This window comes from Hyperolius riggenbachi, chromosome 2 (genome assembly GCF_040937935.1).
Source record: "Hyperolius riggenbachi isolate aHypRig1 chromosome 2, aHypRig1.pri, whole genome shotgun sequence".
NCBI lineage: Eukaryota > Metazoa > Chordata > Amphibia > Anura > Hyperoliidae > Hyperolius > Hyperolius riggenbachi.
The window spans coordinates 453,777,487-453,801,351 of NC_090647.1; the positions used below are offsets into that span (position 1 = coordinate 453,777,487).

The window sequence follows — 23,865 nt, forward strand, 5'->3', positions numbered from 1 at the left end:
CAAGCGACTCCTGTTTCAACCTGGGCACTCCAGCTAGTTTATATTTTGTTTATAGGGCAATTGTTTCAGTGGGCATTTGATGTTCTCAATCATTCCGATTTGAAAGAGAGACCACTGGAATTTCTAGCGTTTGTGATCCATAACTGGTTGCGCATAGATCCATTGCCTTTTCCTCCAAATGAACTCCTGGCAGCAGGCCAATCAGCTGCCCCTTCAATTGTTTGCAAAAATGATCAGCAAGCAGAGAGTGTTCCTGATAATTTTCCTGCAGCTTTGAATAAATCATCAAAGGCAGCAGGGTCTAAGGCCAAACGCAAACGTTCTAAGAAACGTGTCCGATCTGCAGAGTCGTTATCCTTAGCGACTGAGACCTATAATGAGATTCTGCCATTAACAGATAATGAAATGCAATTGTCTTTCAGGGGAGTTAAATGGACTTATGAAACTACTAATGAACTTTCCTCCCTGGCTAGGGAAAATAAAGATTTTTGTTTAAAAGAATTATCTGAGTATGATTATGAGGAGATATTACAGAGTATTGAACAAATCAACTTATTTGTGAACCAAGGGAAGTTTGCATACACTACAGTTCAACACTTGCTACAGGTATTGGAGATTCTTAAGAATAAGGAATCTGCCAATCACCTGCTAATTAACCCTATACATGTGCCTGCCACAATCATATCTGCAAACTGTGATCAGCCGAAATGTTTCGCTGTTACGTATGCATGGGATCCTCCATTCGAGAGGGGAGAGATGGAAGCCCTGGTCTGTGAATGGAAGAATGATTCAAGTTCATTTTGTCAATTTTACAGTGCAAAAAGTGAAATGGTATTGAATGCATGCATTAAGTCAGCCTATAACCTAATAGAGACTGGTGTGTGTAGGTATGACTGTGTGGCTCCTTTGATTGATGTGTGGGAACTGATTTTGGATGATTTTTATGTGACTCCGAATTCGCAAATTTGGCGTTCTGACCCGCCTGCTTCAGCACCTTTCGCTGATTCAGCAGGTGATTCTGAGCTCTTTTTGTGTGAAATTGAAGTTCCTGCAATTCCACCCTGTACCATGGATAACTCAGTGTTACTTCCCAGTAAAACAGAAGCCACTGATACTTTAACCTTGCCCTGCACAAATTTCTCAGCAGAGAATCCAGAGGTCCTGCTGACTTCCGAGTCCAGTCTAGCCAGTACTCATGAGTCTTTGTTCAGTGAAACAGACACCAGAAAAATCTTGCCTGCCTCTGCAAACACTTCTGCAGAAATTACCTGTGTTAATAAAGTTCAACTCCTGTCTGATCCAGCAGATGCCAATAGATGCACTACATCAGTTTCCGAGTCCCAGCAATCCTGTCTAGAAACCTCAGAACCCCAGCATCTGAATTTTTCAATTTTACAAATGAATGGTGATTCAGATGCGCAAACATTGTGTCTTGATCTTCCTGTTTCTACACCTCGCTCTAGTTTCGTGAATAGCTCAGAGCATCTGCTATGTGAACCTGAAATCGCAGAATTATTACCTTGTTCAGAAAATGTTCCAGTAAATTTGCCCTGTATCGTGAATAGCTCAGAGCATCTGCTATGTGAACCTGAAATCGCAGAATTATTACCTTGTTCAGAAAATGTTCCAGTAAATTTGCCCTGTACCATGAATTGTGCAGTAGATCTCTCCTATGAAGCTCAGGTCACAGAATCCTTATGCTGTCCAGCAGGTGCTTCCATGGTTTTGCCCTGCAATATGGACTGTTCAGTGATCCTGTCCAGTGAAGCTGGAGTCGCAGAGTCCTATGCTGCACCCAGTACTTTGGATACTTCAAACCCTCTAGCAGAAGACTCTAAGGCACTGCTTACCTCAGTGGGTGTTGCAGCAATATTCACTTGTTTAGCAGCTGTCTTAGAATTAAAGTCCACTCTAAATAAACTTGATGAATCTTTGTCTGATGAAGCAGAAGTCATTGAAATATTGTCCTCGTCCGCAAGTGTCTTAGATACCTTGCCCTGTACACAGTCTGATTTAACCAATATTGTGGAGTCCCTCTCTAGTGTTGTAACAGCCGAGGAACTCCAGCCCTGTCCTCTGAATGTTTCAGAAGTCTTGCCCTGTAACATGAATAATTCTGATTCTCTGGTCAAAATAACAGAAGTCTCAGAATTTCATTCTGATTTAGTAAGCGTTCCTGAAACCCTGCCTTGTATTTTGGAAAATTCTGATTCTCTGGCCGGTGTGGCAGAGATTCCGGAGTTCCCTTCCTGTCCAGGGAATTCCTCAGATTTGCCCAGTTCAGTGGGGGATGCTGTAATATTGACTTGTTTTGCAGCTACTTTGGAGCCCCAATCCCAGGTACTAGATGAGTCTCTGTCCAGTCCAGAGGAAGTTGTGGAATTCCTATCTAGCTCAGGTCATACATCAGAAGACTTGTCCTGTCTTGTTTATGCCCCTGAACCTGATTTGTTAACAACCTTGCTAGAATCAGCGACATTCAAGTCTGTTCCTGCATTCTTTAGTGAGAGTCCAGTGCTTGTGAAGTCTAGTCATGATGAATTTTTGTCCAGTCCTGGTTTCGGTCCTATCTTGGCTGACCCTGAGGTTCACAGTTCCTTGACATGCCCAGAAGTTTCTCTTGTACCAGTGTGCCTAGATGTGCTTTGTGTGCCAGAATGCCCAAGTGTGTCTAAGGTGTTAGCGTACTCAGATGCTTCCTTAGGGGAGACATGTTCTGATGTTGCCAGTCTGCCTGCATGCCCAGAGATGGTTCTGGTCCCTGAAAGCCCTGATCTTGATGTTTGTCCTTGTAACCCTGACTCGGGAATTGCCATAGGTTCCATGGGGATTCTTGATAGTTCTCCATGTGAGCCTAAAGGGCGTTCTGACCTTTTGGGATCTCTTTGGAGCTTTAAAGTGTTCTGGGAGATCTCTGAGGAAGCTTGTCCTGGTACCTTGGACTGGTTCAACAGTGGGTTTTGTGTTGGTAAAGACAGTTCCGATGGGCATTGTAAAGGCTTTGGCATTTTTGGACGGTCCCTGGAAGGCAGTGGGTATCGCTCAGAGAGCTTCGGGGGGCTTTCTTCTGGAAATCATGGTTCTGATGGGTGTCACACTGAGACTTGTAGTACTGATGGGCATGGTTCTGTAGGTTCTGGTTCTGATGGGTCCAGTCTTGTGATGACTGATTCTGGAATTTGGTCTTGCCGGGCTGTCCCGGTCATCATGAATTATCAGTTAGGTTGTCTCCTTGGGAAGGTCAGTTTTGAGAGGCGTCTGGTATCCGCCTTTAAGGGCGGGGGTACTGTCATGATCGCTGCTGCAGCTGGTATTGCTGGAAGTAGTAGTGCTGCAGCTCAGGCAGTTCTGATCTCTTTCCATGCAAGCTGCATAGCTTTGTCTGCCTTTCCCTGCTGTCAGCTTGTGACTGATTATCATTCACCTGTGTGGGAATCTGCATGTCTGCTCCCATTGGATGACCTCAGTATAAAGATCTGCTTCCTGCAGGACTCCTGGGGTTTTCATAGCTTCAGTTTAAGCCTGTCTTGCTGTTGCTTCAGCCCCCGATCGTGTTTCTTGTTCTAAAGATACTTTGCTGGTCTTTGCATCATATATTGGTTCATTGCCAATATATATGCATACCAGCACGTTTATTATTTTCCTTGTATTCGTGTTACGTGGATACATCAGTGTCGCTGATGTATACGTACACGAACTGTTTATATCCTGTGTGCAGTTAGTCAGCTTTCCAGCACGTTTTGGTAGGTTGCGCGTATCGTGATCACCCGTGCTGAGTTAGTTACCCTGCTCCTGGTTCTGTTTGTGGATTGCGTTCATCTCTGCGAAGAGATAATGAATCCTTCTGAATCCTGTTCTGTTACCATTTGTGGATTGCGTTCATCTCTGCGAAGAGATAGCGAATCCTTCTGAGTCCTGTTCCCTGTATTGCTCCAGTCTAAGTCAGTGTTCCTGCTTATGTCATATATCGGTTCATTGCCGATATATACATATGTTAGTCAGACGTTACAAATAGTTTCATTGATAGCTGTAATTGTAATACGCTAGGAAAACATACTTATTGTATTTTTGTCTGTGTTACGTTCATCTATCTTGATCCTGCTATTTCCTGACTATCCTGTCCTGTCTTTGTGAGGCACGCCATCGCTGCAACGCATTGGCTGCCTCATTCCAGTCTGTCTTGTTGTGGACGCTTGCTGTCACTAAGTAGCGGCTAGCTAGCAAGCGTTCATTCTGTCTACCTGTCCTGATCTCCTCAGTTCTGGTTTATGTGCTCAGCGCTACCTTGCGCTGAGACGTTATCGCAAAAGTATTGTTTGTGGCTGTCAGATCTGCACCGGCTCTGTGCGCCACAATCTCGTATTGGAGTCAGTCCTCCCCTCCACTATACTAGGGATAGTCTGTTTCCTTGTGCTAGTGTGTGTACCTCCTTCATGTCAGCTCATGCGTTGCATGCTGACTGTGGAGAATACACCACCAAGCCTTACACTAGCAATGTGTGTCTATTATCTTTGCTTCTCTTGACTGATAAATATACTAATAATGCTAATTGTAAACAGTGGTCTGCCCCTTTCAGCAGCTTGTAAAGTGGATGCAGCCTGGAGTGAATCACCACAAGCAGGCAGCCAGTCTGAGTATTAACACAGACTAGTGTTCGTTATATTCCAGCAATATTCCAGCTCATTTAGTTACCTGTTACCACCTCAGATCAGCCTATTTCTCCTCATGTCTCCTGCATGCTGTGAGTGACACAGTGAAATATATTTGTGAGCTGTGAGAGAAATGAATTTTTAAGCAGAAATAGAGGGAGAGAGACCTGGGTGAATAAATAAAGTGCCCCTAGCACTAGTGGTAATGTGTACACTAATATAGAGTATTAAAAAAAAAGTAGTTTCAATCGATAGTATTCCTTTAAGAAAAGTGCAAATCCATTCCTAAACTGCCACAGAATAAAGGTGCATACACACATCAGACTATAGTCTTTGGAAAATGAAAGATCACAGACCAATCTTACCACCCTTCATGTAGTATGAGAGCCATACTCTACACAGTCTTTTCTATGGAGCTGAACTCCACATCAGAAAAAAATCTTTGCAAGATGCTGCACACACAGATGCTGTACAGACACAAAAGATCAGTATCTGCAAATGATCTGTTCCTGCCAAAAATCCATTCCTGCAAATTGCAATGATAGTCTATGAGATCTGCAGATCATCCTACACACATGATTTAACTGACATTCATCTGCAGATCAAGCAGTCATCTGCAGATCTGAAAATTCATCCTGATGGATCTGATCTGCAGATGAATGTCAGTTAAATCATGTGTGTATGATGATCTGCAGATCTCATAGACTATCATTGCAATTTGCAGGAATGGATTTTTGGCAGGAACAGATCTTTTGCAGATACTGATCTTTTGTGTCTGTACAGCATCTGTGTGTGCAGCACCTTGCAAAGATTTCTATCTGATGGGGAGTTCAGCTCCATAGAAAAGACTGTGTAGAGCAGGGGTCTCAAACTCCATTTACCTGGGGGCCGCAGGAGGTAAAGTCAGGATGAGGCTGGGCCGCATAAGGGATTTCACAATCGGCAGCTCCCGCTCCCTACACCAACTCCCACCCCCCCCCCCTCCCCTTGCATTGATTTTTATTTCAAAATCAAATTCACACTGAAGCGAACTATTTTACCTTATAATCTGCTTCAGTGCTCCCATTACAAGTAATCCGCCGTGTCCCTGCCGCAAAACAAGGGCTGCAGAGCCCCCAAATCGCCCAGGGGGCAATCTGCCGGCATTTTTTGTAAGGGGCAGAGCTTTCAGCTTCAGCTATGCCCCTCCTGATGTCAATCGCGGCGCATCGCCGCCTCTGCCCGCCCCTCTCACTCTTCCTTCACAGAGAGGGGAGAGGCGGCGATCCGTGTGGCGATTCACGTCAGGAGGGGCAGAGCTGAAACTGAAAGCTCTGCCCCTTCCAGGAAATGCAGGTGGATTGCCCCCTGGGCGATTTGGAGGCTCTACAGCCCTCGTTTAGCGGCGGGGATGCTTGGGAGCACTGAAGCAAACTATAAGGAAGCTTTTGCCGGCGCGGACCACAAAATATAGTATCGAGGGCCGCAAATGGCCCGCGGGCCGCGAGTTTGAGACCCCTGGTGTAGAGTATGGCTCTCATACTACATGAAGGGTGGTAAGATTGGTCTGTGATCTTTTTATTTTCCAAAGACTATAGTCTGATGTGTGTATGCACCTTAAGACAATTACAAATTATGCAGTGTAGACTAGACATGATTTGAGAAGTGTTCCTCTCCCCCAGCTGAGTCGTGAAGCTGTTCTGTGCTTAACCACTTGAGGACCGTGGGCTTTACCCCCCTTAAGGACCAGGCACTTTTTTTCCATTCAGACCACTGCAGCTTTCACGGTTTATTGCTCGCTTATACAACCTACCAACTAAATTAATTTTGGCTCCTTTTTTTTGTCACTAATAAAGCTTTCTTTTGGTGCTATTTGATTGCTGCTGCGATTTTTACTTTTTATTATATTCATCAAAAAAGACATGAATTTTGGCAAAAAAATGATTTTTTTAACTTTCTGTGCTGACATTTTTTCAAATAAAGTAAAATTTCTGTATACATGCAGCGTGAAAAATGTGGAAAAACATGTTTTTGATTAAAAAAAACCCATTCAGCGTATATTTATTGGTTTGGGTAAAAGTTATAGCGTTTACAAACTATGGTGCAAAAAGTGAATTTTCCCATTTTCAAGCATCTATGACTTTTCTGACCCCCTGTCATGTTTTATGAGGGGCTAGAATTCCAGGATAGTATAAATACCCCCCAAATGACTCCATTTTGGAAAAAAGACATCCCAAAGTATTCACTGAGAGGCATAGTGAGTTCATAGAAGACATTATTTTTTGTCACAAGTAAGCGTAAAATGACACTGTGACAAAAAAAAAAAAAAAAAAGTTTCCATTTCTTCTAACTTGCGACAAAAAAAAAAAAATGAAATCTGCCACGGACTCACCATGCCCCTCTCGGAATACCTTGAAGTGTCTACTTTCCAAAATGGGGTCATTTGTGGGGTGTGTTTTACTGTCCTGACATTTTGGGGGGTGCTAAATTGTAAGCACCCCTGTAAAGCCTAAAGGTGCTCATTGGACTTTGGACCCCTTAGCGCAGTTAGGCTGCAAAAAAGTGCCACACATGTGGTATTGTCGTACTCAGTAGAAGTAGTATAATGTGTTTTAGGGTGTATTTTTACACATACCAATGCTGGGTGGGAGAAATATCTCTGTAAATGACAATTTTTTAGTTTTTTTTTTACACACAATTGTCCATTTACAGAGAGATTTCTCCCACTCAGCATGGGTATGTGTAAAAATACACCCCAAAACACATTATACTACTTCTCCTGAGTACGGCGATACCACATGTGTGGCACTTTTTTGCACCCTATCTGCGCTAAGGGGCCCAAAGTCCAATGAGTACCTTTAGGATTTCACAGGTCATTTTGCGGCATTTGATTTCCAGACTACTCCTCACGGTTTAGGGCCCCTAAAATGCCAGGTCAGTATAGGAACCCCACAAATGACCCCATTTTAGAAAGAAGACACCCCAAGGTATTCGTTTAGTAGTACGGTGAGTTCATAGAAGATTTTATTTTTTGTCACAAGTTAGCGGAAAATGACACTTTGTGAAAAAAAACCAATAAAAATCAATTTCCGCTAACTTGTGACAAAAAATAAAATCTTCTATGAACTCACCGTACTACTAACAGAATACCTTGGGGTGTCTTCTTTCTAAAATTGAGTCATTTGTGGGGTTCCTATACTGCTCTGGCATTTTAGGGGCCCTAAACCGTGAGGAGTAGTCTGGAAAACAAATGCCGCAAAATGACCTGTGAAATCCTAAAGGTACTCATTGTACTTTGGGCCCCTTAGCGCACTTAGGGTGCAAAAAAGTGCTACACATGTGGTATCGCCGTACTCAGGAGACGTAGTATAATGTGTTTTGGGGTGTATTTTTACACATACCCATGCTGGGTGGGAGAAATATCTCTGTAAATGGACAATTGTGTGTAAAAAAATCAAAAGATTGTCATTTACAGAGGTATTTCTCCCACCCAGCATGGGTATGTGTAAAAATACACCCCAAAACACATTGTACTACTTCTCCCGAGTACAGCAATACTACATGTGTGGCACTTTTTTTGCACCCTAACTGCGCTAACGGGCCCAGAGTCCAATGAGTACCTTTAGGATTTACAGGGGTGCTCAAAATTTAGCACCCCGCCCACTTGCTAGGACAGTTAACAAATCCCACAAATGACCCCATTTTGGAAAGAATACACAACAAGGTATTCCATGAGGGGAATGGTGAGGTCATTGAAAATTTTATTTTTTGTCACAAGTTAACGGAAAATGACACTTTGTTAAAAAAAAAAAGAAAAAAAAATTCTGCTAACTTGTGACAAAAACTAAAATCTTCTATGAACTCACCGTGCACCTCACATAATACTTTAGGGTGTCCTCTTTCCAAAATGGGGTCATTTGTGGAGTCTGTCCTGGCATTTTAGGGTCTCTGCAATCATTACATGTATGGCCAGTATTAGGAGTTTCTGCTATACTCCTTATATTGGGTATATGGGTAATGCACTCTGGGCTGAAAGGAAAAATGAACGGCAAACATACCTTGCTCCACATCAATGGCAGATCTTCCTCAACATCAATGGCAGTGATAACCTCAGGAGAGAGACACCCCGTGCCACCCTGCACTCAGGGTGAGCCACCAACTTATGTGACTGGGCCTCAGAACTTTAGTATACAGCATTATGCCTGTAGTATACAGCAATATGCCTACCAATAGAGATGACTCTGTGTGGCATTAAAGCATCATCATAGGCCCAAAGTAAATCACATATAAACCGGGGGTGTCCACACTCAAGGGAAATTCAAACATGGACCATAGCAAAATCATATACTGTTGCTGTCTCATGCACATATAAATTTTATTACTGCCTTAGCTGCTTAAATGCTGAATCACAACACATTAAAATAACACAGACATTTAAAATCACTACCTGGCCAGGAGCGCTTGCAATTTTAATAGGGGACCTGACCCATGTAAACATGCAGCGTTATCGCCCAGCCTTAGCCTATGCAGAAAACGCTCTGCACCACATGGGTCAGTAAGGTCCACAGCCCACCACCGCTACACCCTGCACGCTGTGCGCCGCTGGATCAATCTGCACACTCTCTACACGGAATATGGATCCTCATGTTGATGGCTCAATACGGAAGTCCGCTTGGAGAAATCAATATTTTAGGATTGCAAGCATGTGACTGCCTCACAGAGCACACTGGGGTTGGCTATTCATCTGACTTGGCTTAACAAGTAATGTCACTGTATGACTTGCGGTACTTGCGCGTTCAGAAGGCGGACTCCAGCTGCTTGAGATCCAGTCCCTCAGTGCACTGAGTTGCCTGATCGCGTAGACGTCTCTTTGACTCCGCTCTCCTCATGAGCAGCCCACCGGTGTGGTCTCATAGCTTGTTGTTAAATGCAACTGGGGATCCCGGCCGTGTGGAGTATCGCTCAGCGTGCCGGCGTTTGCACGTGGGAGGCCAGCGCGAGCACTCCTGCGGTAGCCACGCCTACCGACGCGTTTCTCCCCGCCCACGGGGCTTTTTCAAGGTAGCGAGTAGCGATAGGTCTGAAGCATCTCTCCTCTTATGCTCATTCATTCAGAGCTCCGCCTTCAGTTTGTATTTTCCATGGCAACAAGTGCCTCCATTCATTTATATTTCCTAATAACGGTGGAGATAACTTGTGTTCAAACATGCCGTCTTATATCGCCAACCCAGGACAGATCAGCAATATCAAGCATGGAAACCGATCCTACTTCCGACTTTTATGCTTACCTGCTTGTTTGGTTTTCAAGCTTACCTCTCCTCTCCCTGGGACAATGTGCGAAAGACCACTGAGTGTGTGCCTACTCCTGTGTCTGGAGTTCCCTAGGTTCTAATAGTGTACCTGCTCGTGGTACCTCTCGAAGCACTCCCCTATGCATAGGCCAGGCTGGTCAGGACATTTGGGACAATAAAAACTGGTGTCATTCCTCCTTCAAGCACTGCTGCAGACACGACAACGTTTTCTTCGGATGCGTTGACCTGGGGCACACGGAATCTGATAGGCGTAATGCCTTCCATGCAGTCGGCTAGTTGCATCTGGGGGGGGGCCCTGGCACCTCCTGGACACAGGATGTCCAGAATGATCTGTTCCTGAAATTGAAGGAAAGATCCAGTTCTCCCAGCCTTACTGTAGAGAACAAAGCTGTTGTAAACTGCCAATTGAATCAGATAAAAAGACACTTTCTTATACCAGCGTCTTGTTTTCCGGGAAACTAAATAGGGCGCTAACCTCTGGTCATTGAAGTCCACCCCTCCCATGTTGACATTATATTCGTGGACGACAAGGGGCTTTTCAATGACCACAGTTGCCCGTTGAATTTGGACTGTCGTGTCTGTGTGAATGGTGGACAGAAAGTAAACGTCCCTCTTGTCCCTCCATATTACCGCGAGCAGGTCTTCAGTACGCAAGGCGGCCCTCTGCCCCCGTTGAAGTCTGGTGGTAACGAGCCGTTGGGGGAAGCCCTGGCGACTAGGCCGCGCAGTGCCACAGCATCGGATTCCTTCTAACTTTAAGTGCTGATAGAGGGCCACACTTGTGTAATAGTTGTCCACATAAAGATGGTACCCCTTCTGGAACAAGGGTGACACCAAGTCCCACACAACCTTTCCACTGCTCCCCAGGTAGTCAGGGCATCCGACCGGCTCCAATTTTCAGTCTTTTCCCTCATAGACCCTAAAACGACATGTATAGCCTGTGGCCCTTTCACAGAGCTTATACAGTTTCACCCCATACCGGGCGCGCTTACTTGGGATGTACTGTTTGATGCCAAGGCGCCCGGTAAAGTGTAAGAGGGACTCGTCTACGCAGATGTTCTGTTCAGGGATATAAGCATCTGCAAATGTTGATGACAGGTGGTCTATGAGGGGCCGAATTTTGTGGAGCCGGTCATAAGCAGGGTGGCCCTTTTCATGACAGGTTTCGTCGTCGTTGAAGTGCAGGAAGCGCAGGATGGTCTCAAATCGTGCCCTGGACATGGCAGCAGGGTACAAGGGAACATGATGTACTGGGTTCGTAGACCAATACGACCGCAATACATTCTGTTTCATTAGTCCCAAGTGAAGGATAAGGGCCAAAAAGATTTTAATGTCGGAAACTTGGACTGGTTTCCACCGGAAAGGCTGGGCATAGCTGCTCTCCGGGTGCTCGGTGATGAATTGTGTGGCTTTACAGTTGGTCTCAACCACAATTAAGTCCAAGAGAACCTGGGTGATGAACAGCTGCAAAAAGTCTAGGGCCGTTCCTAGATGAGCTGTCGCCACCTGGACTCCAGACTGGGCGGTGAAAGGGGGCACTACGGGTGCAGCGGAATCAGGGGATTGCCAATCTGGATGTGCCAGCACCTCTGGGAGTCTATGGGTACTACGGGCCCGTCTTCTTCTTGGTGGCTGCGACGGGGGTACTACTGCACTTGCCACCGTACCAGTTTCAACTTCCATGCTGGCGCTCACCACTTCGCCAGGGTCTACAGAAGTACTGGTACCAGGTCCAGGAGATGCTGCGCTGCTGGTGCCTGCCTCACCAAGAAAACTCATCAGCGCTAGCACCACCCTGCTGCCCTTGAGGCGGATCCTGCGCCACCTGCGGTCTAACGACATGGGGTGTAGTACGCCTGGCTCTAGCCGGGACGAAAGCCTCATCATCACTTTCGGTCAGGGAACACTGCTTTCCACAGGTTCAAATTCGGACCCGGATGATTCGTCTGATAAGTCTTCCCAAAAGCTCTCATCCGACTGGTCCATGTACCTGTATACCTCCTCATTGGAAAGCCCCCTTCTTGCCATTGTGGATTGCTAAATTTATGGGGTTTTCCTCCGAGACTACCCAGAAAAAAAGAGCACCTACCTAGCAAAAGGGAGTATTTGAGAGGTAATGGGGTTGGTGGGAAGTGGGGTCTCAGAGGCAATCAAACAATCACGGGACAATCAAATACAATTACAGCACAATCGAATCCAATCACAGCACAAGCAAATCTGATGCACTCGGAAGGTGGTGGGGGGGAGGGTGAGGTTGGGTGTGGCGGGAAGTGGGGTGTCAGAGGCAATCAAACAATCACGGGACAATCGAAGCCGATCACGGGACAATCAAATACAATTACAGCACAATCTAATACAATCGCAGCACAAGCAAATCTGATGCACTCGGAAGGTGGTGGTTGGTGGTGGTTGGAGGTGGTTGGGGGGAGGGTGGGGTTGGGTGTGGCGGGAAGTGGGGTCTCAGAGGCAATCAAACAATCACGGACAATCGAAGCCGATCACGGGACAATCTAATACAATTACAGCACAATCGAATACAATCGCAGCACAAGCAAATCTGATGCACTCGGAAGGTGGTGGTTGGAGGTGGTTGGGGGGAGGGTGGGGTTGGGTGTGGCGGGAAGTGGGGTCTCAGAGGCAATCAAACAATCACGGGACAATCGAAGCAGATCACGGGACAATCAAATACAATCGCAGCACAATCGAATACAATCGCAGCACAATCGAATACAATCACAGCACAGTCAAATACAATGCACTCGGACGGTGATTAGGGGGGGGGGGGGTCTGAGGGCGATTTGAGGGGGTGGGGGGTTGATCAGGAGCCTGCACGGGGCAGACTGAGTCCTGATCTGATGAGAGGCAGACACAGGGGGTTACTGATCGCAGATCAGTTAGTGATTGCTGGGGAGGACAGATGTAAACAATGCGCAGGGGATGTAATCAAGAGGGGGGTATGAGGGCAATCGAGGGTCTGGGCAGGTGATCGGTTGCCCCCGCGGGGCAGTTAGGGTCTGCTCTGATGGGTGGGAGTGCTGAGGGGTGATGGACAGGTGATCAGAGGGGGATCAGGGGGTAAGGTAGCTGTATACAGATGTATACAGTATACAGGGGGGTAGTCTGGGATGGGGTCTGGGGGTGATCTAAAGGTAGGGGGGGGATCAGGGGTGACTAGGAGGCAGTTAGGGACCTAAACTAAGGGATAGCGTTGATAGTTAGTGGCAGGTGGGGGTTTTATAGGGGTGCAAGGGTGCTGGCAGGGGTCTGCTGGGGTGATCAGGGGGGGGGGTCTGAAGGCTGGGGTGGGAGATCAGGGGGGCTGTAGGCCAAAAAAAGCAGTGTGCAGTGTATACCTGTAATAGCTTCCTCCTCGCTGGTGGTCTGTGGAACAATGAGACCACGAGGCGAGGAGGAAGCACGTATAAGGCACTTTGTTTACCTAACAAAGTGCCTTATACTCCTTGATTGGTGGATTCTGTGGATTCCTCCGCTCGCCGGCGCTGCTAAGTGGCCGGCGAGCGGAGACTAAATGCCGGGTTTCCGATCCCTGGCGGAGGATTGCATCACAGATGACGCGATCGCTCCGCCCATGCCCCTACAAGGACCGCCGCCATTTGTCTATACAGCGGTCCTTGCGGGTCCACTTCCCGGCCACCATTTGGCTATACGGCGGTCGGGAAGTGGTTAACCTTTCGAATGCTGGGCATTGATGCAATACAGCAGATGTACTGGTTACCTCGGCAACAGCTATTTCCCTTACACAGTACACTGTCTGAGAAACCTTCCTAACTCCTCCCACTTCAGAACAGTTTAAGAAGGAAATTGCACTATTTGGTGATTTCTTAAAGCGGAATATAACCCTGCATTTCAACTTTGCTCTAAAACATTATTTACAGCATATTATATGCAAAAAGCATTTTTTTTTTACTAGATCAGCTTTGGAAGGGTTAAACACAGAGGTTTAAAGTTCCATGGAGAGATATGCAGAAGTTCAGATACATTCTATTTAGTTAAATGTATCTATTGAGAAATGTTACACACTCTTTGGCTGTCCTCCAGCTCCTTCTCAGTCAGAGAGAGTGAGTCACATTCAACACTTAGATACATTTATGTAAACAAAATGTATCTATGTCAGCTTCAGATGTGTCTGCAGAAGTCTCCAGGAACTTTAAAGCCCTGTGTAACCCTTCCAATGCTGGTCTAGTAAAAAAAAATGCTGGTTGCATATAATATGCTGTAAATAATGTTTTAGAGCAAAGTTGAAATGCAGGGTTATATTCCGCTTTAAGTTGCCTAAAATAGTTTTGCATGGATTTCTAAAAACCCACCAATATTTTGTCTTAGACAATATTGATAAATGTTCCCCTGTGATTCTAATGAGTTTGCCACTCCAAAGGCGTTATTCAAAAGTATGATTGAATTTGATGGAAAATTTCAATCATCCAGCCCAGGTTGAGTTGAATGCTTTATACCACATTAAAGTGGATGTGAACGCAGAACGCCCACTCTGCTCTAATGCTGGGCATACACGGCTCGATTTTTGCCGCCTGATTCTCCCGCACAAACATTTTGCCGCTCGATTCCGCAGTCAATTCTCTCATCTTCCGCTTATTTTTCTTATCTTTTTCCATTCACTTAAATCCGGAATCGAGGGCGAAACGATCGGACATTTTGGAAATTATCTATTGAGCCATCTTAATGGCTCAAAATCGAGCTGTGTACTCCCAGCATTAAAGATACGCAACAGCATAATAACCTTTAAACAAAAAAAACAAAAACATTTCTTTGTTACAGCTGATACAAATCCTAAAATAAATCTGCACGGTTTCCACTTCCTGATTCATGGAAGCAGACATATTGTTAACGTCCTGAGAATTCAAATGGCTTGAGACTTGTGATTAGACACAAATGAGGGGGAATTAACCGGGCTAAACTCTCTAAATACATACAGGGTGTATTTCTCTATGTATTTCTTCAGTCGTTTGCAAGAGTTCAGGTCCACTTTAAATAGAACAAAACCATTCTTCACGGCTGGGTTTCATCATCTGCAATATCAAATATTCTATCAAACTTGGGTTCTCTATATTGTATCTCTCAACCACCAAGTGAACAGCTCCATGAAATAGCCCCAAGACCATCCCTCCCCAACCAAGCAAACAGCACAAATAAATATTTAATTATGTTTGGTTCAGGCCCGGAATTGACCATAAGGCAATGTAGGCACGTGCCTACAGGCACTTGATGATGGAAAGGCAGCTCAAACACTATAACAGATACAATGATTTTTGCTGTACAAATGGGGACATACATAGCACTACCCAACCATACCAGTTTCATGTTTGTGCCATTGTAAGGGGGCTGGGTGACATAATCACCTGCAAAAAATATGTGTTCTTATGCTGTCCACATATCAACTCTGTTGGCTATTGAAATCTAACCGAAATTAATGTCCAGCGCTGCGTAATATGTTGGCGCTTTATAAATACAATAAATAAGAATAATAAGTGGGATAATACTTTTTTATACTCTGGTATACGTACAATTTCTTGCATCTGTGAAACGTTGTGCTTCTTGCCTTCTGACAGTGCTCATTTTTGGTGCAGGCCTATATGAAACGGGAACTTTTTTTTTCTCTTTACTTCTGAAAATATTATGCAAACCTACAAGCATAAATGTTCATGTCTTTTTACTTCAGTCCCAGTCCTATGAATGGTAGAGGGTCAGAACACAGATAAAGAAGGTCAGTTTAAATTTTATCCACTCTCTCACAATGGAGAGATTTGTGTCCCTAATGAAAGGAACAACAGCCTCGGACCCAGCAGGGTCAATTTACCCAGTTGGGAGTCCCCTCTTTCTCTCTCTCTCTCTCTCTTTTTTTTTCTTTTACTTTTAAATAGGGTAACCTTAAATTACGGAACTCTAAAAGTCCTTAATAAAGGTTAAGAAACAGAATTTCTACTTTTTTTAAGCAATCGCCATGGAGAAATCTCTTCCTCAATTCAGAAGAATGTAGTTTGGGAAAATTGTTCATCCACAAAATCAGCCATACAGCGCCCTCTGATGATCCGTTTGAGAAAGGAATAGATTTCTCATGGGAAAGGGGGTATCAGCTACTGATTGAGATGAAGTTCAATTCTTGGTTACGGTTTCTCTTTAAATGTAAATTGGAAAAAACATTAGGCAACTTTCCACTGACTAGCAAGAGATGTGGTCCATCCGGTGGCCACTGAACACTGGTGTCAGTGGCCAGCACCCACATTTTTGTTAATTGTCAATCGTAACCATGCGTACCTATGGGGAACCCATACTGCTGCAGTGCCTCCGGAGCCCAACTCTCCTATCACCGAAAGCAGAACTATGGTAATCAACAAATATTTTAGGTGCAATTTTACTGTATTTAGCTATTTTTTTCCCTAGTTTCCTACTATTTATTACCCATACAGTTACCATATTTGCTTTTGTGCACATAATACTGTCTGTCTACAAATTACAAGTTACCAATGTACAGTGTATCTGCTCTGAAAGCTGGCATTGCATTTGATTGCATAGCTGCTGTATTTATATATTAAAATCTACCTATTGATTCTCAGCCCTCTCTGCTTCTACTATGTGTGCACTTTCAGCACTGCTGCTAATGTTTACTAATTGCAGCAGACAAAGAAATGTAAACAAAAGATAATGTTATCACCTCTTCAGAGTGGGCAACAAGCTTTCCACTGAAGAAGAAGGTGCTGTGTTTAACTGAATGCTATTCTGCTACCAATTTTTGTGGTAGTAGTCTGCTGTAAATAATCCTTTAGCACAAAGAAGAAATGCTGAGTTTCATACCACTCTAACCACTTCACCTCCAAGGGTTTTTCCCCTTAAAAAAACAGAGCAATTTTCACCTGACAGCGCTCCTTCCATTCATTCGCCTATAACTTTATTACTATGTATAACAACAAAACAATTTATATCTTTTTTTTTTGCCACCAATTAGGCTTTCTTTGGGGGGGGAGGGTTACTTTTTGCTGAAAATTATTCTATGCCAAATGTGTTTTGACAGGAAAAAAAAAATGGAATATTTCTCAGTTTTCAGCCATCATAGTTTTAAAATAATACATGATACCGTAATTAAAACCCACAAATTTTATTTTCCCATTTGTCCTGGTTATTGCAACATTTAAAATTTTTCTTAGTACAATGTATGGCACTAATATTTTATTTGGAAGTACAGGTGCATTTTTTTTCAGTTTTGCGTCCATCCCTAATTATCTATCCCATTATTTATAAAATAACAGTAATATACCCTCTTGACATACATATTAAAATAGTTCATTACCTAAGGTAACTATTTGTGTATTTTTTTTTATTTTTGTTTGTTGTTTTTTTTTTTTTTTTACAAAAAATAAAAATAACTATTGGGTAGTGTGGGAGGTAAGGGGTTAACTTTAAATGTTAAAAAAAGACTTTTATTGAGACAAAGTTTTTTTGATGTAATTTTACTTTTTGGCCACAAGATGTCCTTGCGCATAACTTCCGTATGCGTAGGATTACTACGCAAACAGGAAGCAATGCATGGACGTGTAAGGATCGGGTTTTGTGAATGAAGGAGCCGTCTATGAGACGCCGGCTTTCATTCACATGGGGACTTAGATCAATGAATGGGAACTGTTTCCATTCATTGATCTCCCCGCTAATTATCAGCGGTGGTAACTAATGCAGGAACACACGGGGCGCACGGTGGGGAGGGACGTAGTAGCTACATCCCTGCATGGAGATATTGCATTTTGCAGGGAAAATAGTTAAAGGGATACTGTAGGGGGGTCGGGGGAAAATGAGTTGAAGTTACCCAGGGCTTCTAATCGTCCCCCACAGACATCCTGTGCCTGTGCAGCCACTCACCGAAGCTCCACCCCCGCCTCCGGTTCACTTCTGGAATTTCAGACTTTAAAGTCTGAAAACCACTGCGCCTGCATTGCCGTGTCCTCGCTTCCCCTGATGTCACCAGGAGCGTATGGCGCAGGAACAGACCATACTGGGCCTGCGCTGTATGCTCCTGGTGACATCAGCGGGAGCGAGGTCACGGCAACGCAGGCGCAGTGGTTTTCAGACTTTAAAGTCTGAAATTCCAGAAGTGAACCGGAGGCGGGGCCTGAGCATTGGGGAGTGGCTGCGCGGGCACAGGATGTCTGTGTGGGACCATTAGAAGCCCCGGGTAACTTCAACTCATTTTCCCCTGACCCCCCTACAGTGTCCCTTTTTAAGTATATGCAAACTATAATGAAGTGATGTATAGTTTTCAAATTCTGTCTCAAGTAGCATCACTTCTTGGGAAGTTTTTTTCATGAATCACAGCAGATAAGTAATGATGGCTAACCTTGGCACTCCAGCTGTGTTGGAACTACAAGTCTCATGAGGCATTGCAATACTCTGACAGCTCTAAGCATAACTCGGGGAGGCAGAGGCATGATGGGATTTGTAGTTTTGTCACAGCTGGAGTGCCAAGGTTAGCCATCACTGCCCTAGTATACCAATTACGTGTCATTTGGTAAGGGTATGCCTTGATGATAAATAGTTGTAAGCTACTGAACTGAATCTGGGCATTCTTGAACTGCCAGAAGAATGTTGCAGTTGAAGAGGGCCTCCGCGTGGAACAATTTTATACATTCTTAATCATAGGTTTCTGGCATTGGTATGGGATTAGTTGAAAATGAAATATCCTAAGTGTGGAGATTAAAACACGTTTCCTGTTTAGGTGCCGAGGATGAAACAGAAAAGCAGCTGCTGGAGACACTCCATGTGGGATCCTTATCATGTCTGCACGAGAAGCTACATAAAGTCACAAGGCGTCTGACGCAGACAGCCATCAGTGTCGCCACTCGCATGTATGTCAAGAAAGGTGTGTAGTTCATTGAGGTAGATATATAAATTCTTAATGCTTCTCATTGATTTCATTTTTTCTGTATAAAATGGTTTGATTTTAAAAAAACTTAACATTGCTTGATATGTCCTATATTTCTGTAACTAAATACCCCTAGGGTTTGCTTTCTGCCTTTATCCGGTTCAGTTTTAAAGGAAACCTAAAGACAAGGGAAAAAAAATCCAGATTAAATTACCTGGGACTTCTACCGGCCCTCTGCAGCCACCCTGTGCCCGCGCCATGACATACCGATCCCCCGCAATGACCCAGGTTAATTTCCTGTGACTCATGTCACTCATCCAGTCGTTGGCTACTGAGCCTGTGTGGCCGCGTGTGGCCACGATCACGCTCCCGTCGATGGGAGCATCCAGTGCATGCGCAGTACGGGATCGCGATCAAGGCAGCACGCAGCCAAGGCCGCCAAAACGAAACTGGGTCTGCAGGGGACTGGAGGATCGGTAGGCCCTGGCGTGGGCACAGGGCAGCTGCAGGGGTCGGTAGAAGCCCCAGGTAAGTTCATCTGGATTGTTTTCTTTGACTTTAAGTTTCCTGCTAATGAAAACCAAAGTCTGTGTTGCTCATGTTTGAGTGTATGTGGCAAGCTAGATGATTGCATTTAGTCTATGACTAAAACTATTAGAGGCCAAGGATCAGCAGGACAGCCAGGCAGTTTGCATTGTTTAAAACGAAATAAATATGGCTGCTTCATATCCCTTTCACTACAGGTGCCTTTTAAAGGAAACCTGAGATGAATCATAAAAAAAAAAAAAAAATGTATACATACCTGGGGCTTTTTCTCTAGCCCCTTCAGATCAGTTACTCCCTTGCTGTGTCCCAGGGCCACTCCGATCCCTTGCTGGACGCCCGGTACATTGCAGAAGTCATGGTCACCCATGCATGCACGGCCTGGCCAAGTACCACTGCGCACGTGCACAATGCTCCTGGCTACGGGAGCGCCACCGGAAACCGCACGTGGCTGGACTAGGCCTGCGCCAACTGGGCTGCCTAGCAAAGGATCGAGACGGCTCGGAAGGATGGCCAGGGAGCAATCTGCCTGGAGGGTAATGGAGGAAGCCCCAGGTATGTATTATTTTTTTTTTTATAATCTCAGGTGCACTTAAAGTGAGCAAGAAACATCTCCCATGGGGCATTGCTGCTGAATATGTAAATCATCTTTTTATGTCCCTAAAACCCAGGCATGCATCAAGAACCTCTGGTGTATAGTGAGCCCCAAAAACTCTGTAAAATGTATAAGCTATAGGCTCACTATACACTTGTGGTTCTGGATATGATCCTGAATTTTAGGGACATAAGGAGATGATTTGTACATTCAGCAGTAATGCATCATGGGAGATATTTTGTTCTGACATAAGGTTGAAATATTGCAAATACTTTCTGTTTTAAGAAGGCAAAATTATATTTAGCATATAAGGGTTACCCCGAATTGTGTTCTGGGATACACTGCAATATTTTACTTCACCAGCAGATGGCACTGTGACTAAAATGTAGTTGTTTTCCTCTATCTTGTTAGTATTGGACCTGGTGGGCTGTCCATAGAAGTAATCTTAATCAACTTTGCTTAAAAGGAACCTATTGCAAAGGTGGTCACACCTGTCCTCAACGATCCTCCAGTCCCCCACATCAGCTTAGTCTCATTTTCCACTGCGCTCCCATCAGCAAGAGCATCCTGTGCAGGCGCAGTACGATGTTTTCTTGCAAAAGCAGTGTTTAGACATTTTGCACTCATTCGGATTTTTAACAAGAAAACCTACATGAAATAGGACATATTATATATATATATATATATATTTGCATAATGATTTGGGCTTGAACACTGAAACAAAATTTTGTACCATGTAAAAAAAAAGGGAAAGTAAAAAAAAATTTTTTTTTTTTTTTCAAAGACAAATTACAATTACTGACAAAAATGGTTACTGTTTGTAAAAGCCCTAAATCTGCTGAATTCAACGATATAAGATATGTATAGGTAGCCAGATATAGGTGCCGCCAGTACAGGTAGCCACATATAGATGCAGCCAGTAATAGATGCCTCCAGTACAGGTAGCCAGGTATATATGCCACCAAAACACCTATCCAGGTATAGGTGCAGCCAGCATAGGTAGCCAGGAATAGGTGCAGCCAGTATAGGTAGCGAGATATAGGTGTAGCCAGTACAGGTAGCGAGCTATAGGTGTAGCCAGATCTACGTGACACTGGGCGAGGAGGGGCCGACATCATCCTCCCTCCCTCTAAATGCCCCCCCCTCCTGTGCGCTCCTGCAGAGCTGCAGCAGTGATTACCTCACCCGATCGCTCGATCCATGCAGTGTCCCCTCCAGCAGCAGGCTACTCTCTGGCCGCCCAATCTCTGTATGACACGTTGTAATCACGCGTCATACAAGGAAACAGGAAGAAGAGAGGAGATTGCTGCCAGTGCGGGGACACATGGGATGGAGCAAGCGATTGGGTGAGTTAAAGCGGTATAAAACCCTGACATAATATTTAATAAAAACATGTTTTCCTACTTTTTATATTCCGTACGGTTATCATATTTGCATTTGTGCATAAGTATTATTATTCATTTAGAAATTACAAGTTCCCAAAAGTACAGTTTTTTGCTTTGAGAGCCGCCTTTGCATTTTATTCATAACTGGTTTTATTCCTGTTGTATTGAAGGCAGAAATGCTTTCAATGTCTCTCTGTGTCCAGGAGCTTTTGCACAGTCAGAGAATGTGTCACATTCCTCACTTGATACAATTAAGTAAACACAAGATAACATTATCTACACTTCAGATGCTCCAGATTTCTCTGCACTGAACTTTCAAGCTCAGTGTTTAACTGATTGAATGCTGTTCTAGTAAAAAAAAAATGGTGGTAGTATTTAATATGCTGTAAATAATTATTTAGAGTAAAGAAGAAATGCTGGGTTATATTACGCTTTAACTACACACCGTCGTTTTTTGCAGTTAAAGCCCTTGCCTGCCATAACATACTGGGTACGTGCTTGGCAGGCAATGGGTTAAATTGATTGGTCCATTTTAAAGATCCATATATTTGAATAAAAATGTACATAAATTTGCATAAACTTGATCGTCCCTACTTCTTACTAGTTCATGTTACCAACTGGATCTCTATTATGCTTAGGTGGGAATACTGCTGCCCTGTGTCTGATCATGCTGCATCACATGACATAAACGGCTGTAACATTATGCAGAGTGACCAATGATGGAGCAGGGAATCCTTCAACTTCTTATGAGAGATGAATTCACTTGGGACTAAGGCCACATACACACATCAGACCATAGTCTTTGGAAAATGAAAGATCACAGACCAATCTTACCACCCTTCCTGTAGTATAAGAGCCATACTCTACACAGTCTTTTCTATGGAGCTGAACTCCACATCAGGAAAAAATCTTGGCAAGATGCTGCACACACAGATGCTGTACAGACACAAAAGATCAGTATCTGCAAAAGATCTGTTCCTGCCAAAAATCCATTCCTGCAAATTGCAATGATAGTCTATGAGATCTGCAGATCATCATACACACATGATTTAACTGACATTCATCTGCAGATCAGATCCACCAGGATGGATTTTCAGATCTGCAGATGAATGTCAGTTAAATCATGTGTGTATGATGATCTGCAGATCTCATAGACTATCATTGCAATTTGCAGGAATGGATTTTTGGCAGGAACAGATCTTTTGCAGATACTGATCTGTTGTCTGTACAGCATCTGTGTGTGCAGCACCTTGCAAAGATTTTTTTCTGATGTGGAGTTCAGCTCCATAGAAAAGACTGTAGAGTATGGCTCTCATACTACATGAAGGGTGGTAAGATTGGTCTGTGATCTTTCAGTTTCCAAAGACTATAGTCTGATGTGTGTATGTGCCTTAAGGCTCATACACACATCAGACCATAGTCTTTTGAAAATGAAAGATCACAGATCTGTTTTACCCCCTTCCATGTAGTATGAGAGCCATACTCTACACAGTCTATTCTATGGAGCTGAACTCCCCATCAGAAAAAAAACTTTGCAAGATGCTGCACACACAGATGCTGTACAGACACAAAAGATCAGTATCTGCAAAAGATCTGTTCCTGCCAAAAATCCAACCCTGCAAATTGCAATGATAGTCTATGAGAACTGCAGATCATCGTACACACATGATTTAACTGACATTCATCTGCAGATCAGATCCACCAGGTTGGATTTTCAGATCTGCAGATCTGTCAGTTAAATCATGTGTGTATGATGATCTGCAGATCTCATAGACTATCATTGCAATTTGCAGGGTTGGATTTTTGGCAGGAACAGATCTTTTGCAGCTACTGATCTTTTGTGTCTGTACAGCATCTGTGTGTGCAGCATCTTGAAAAGTTTTTTTTCTGATGGGGAGTTCAGCTCCATAGAATAGACTGTGTAGGTATGGCTCTCATACTACATGGAAGGGGGTAAAACTGGTCTGTGATCTTTCATTTTCAAAAGACCATGGTCTGATGTGTGTATGAGCCTTAAAGGGCATCACTGCTCATTACTGACACTGCATGGAAAAACTTCAGGGAAGAGACTTAAAGCAAACCTGAAGTGAAAATAAACTTATGATATAATACATTGTATGTGTATCTAAAAAATAGAATAAAAGTAGCAAAGAAAAGGGTCTCATTGTTTTCTAGGACAGGAAAAGTAAAAAAAACGTATTTACTGTAATAGATTTTCCACAGTCCGGTTTTCTGGAGCATTTAAAGTGGATCTGAACTCAGAACATCCTCTCTGCTCTAAAAGATATGCAACAGCACAATAACCTTTAAACAAAAAAAATTCTTTATTACAGCTAATACAAATCCTAAAATAAATCTGCAATGTTTCTACTTCCTGGTTCATGGAACTAGACATATTGTTAACATCCTGTGCTTTCAAATGAGCTTATCTGTCATCTCTGCCCTGACAGTCATGTAACACACAGAAGAGATCAAATTTCAACATGTGATTAGACACAAATAATTCGGAATTAAACAG

At 43.9% G+C, this 23,865-nt stretch overlaps 1 protein-coding gene across 1 annotated transcript in view; it reads left to right on the top strand.

Moving 5' to 3' along the window:
- Positions 1-15,649: 15,649 nt before the first annotated feature.
- Positions 15,650-23,865, top strand: part of SERPINF2 (serpin family F member 2) — a 39,511-nt gene continuing 31,295 nt past the window's right edge. The window contains exons 1-2 of the mRNA XM_068266357.1: positions 15,650-15,680; positions 18,678-18,821. Coding sequence (XP_068122458.1) covers positions 15,650-15,680; positions 18,678-18,821 — 175 coding nt within the window. The remainder of the gene's footprint in view (positions 15,681-18,677; positions 18,822-23,865) is intronic.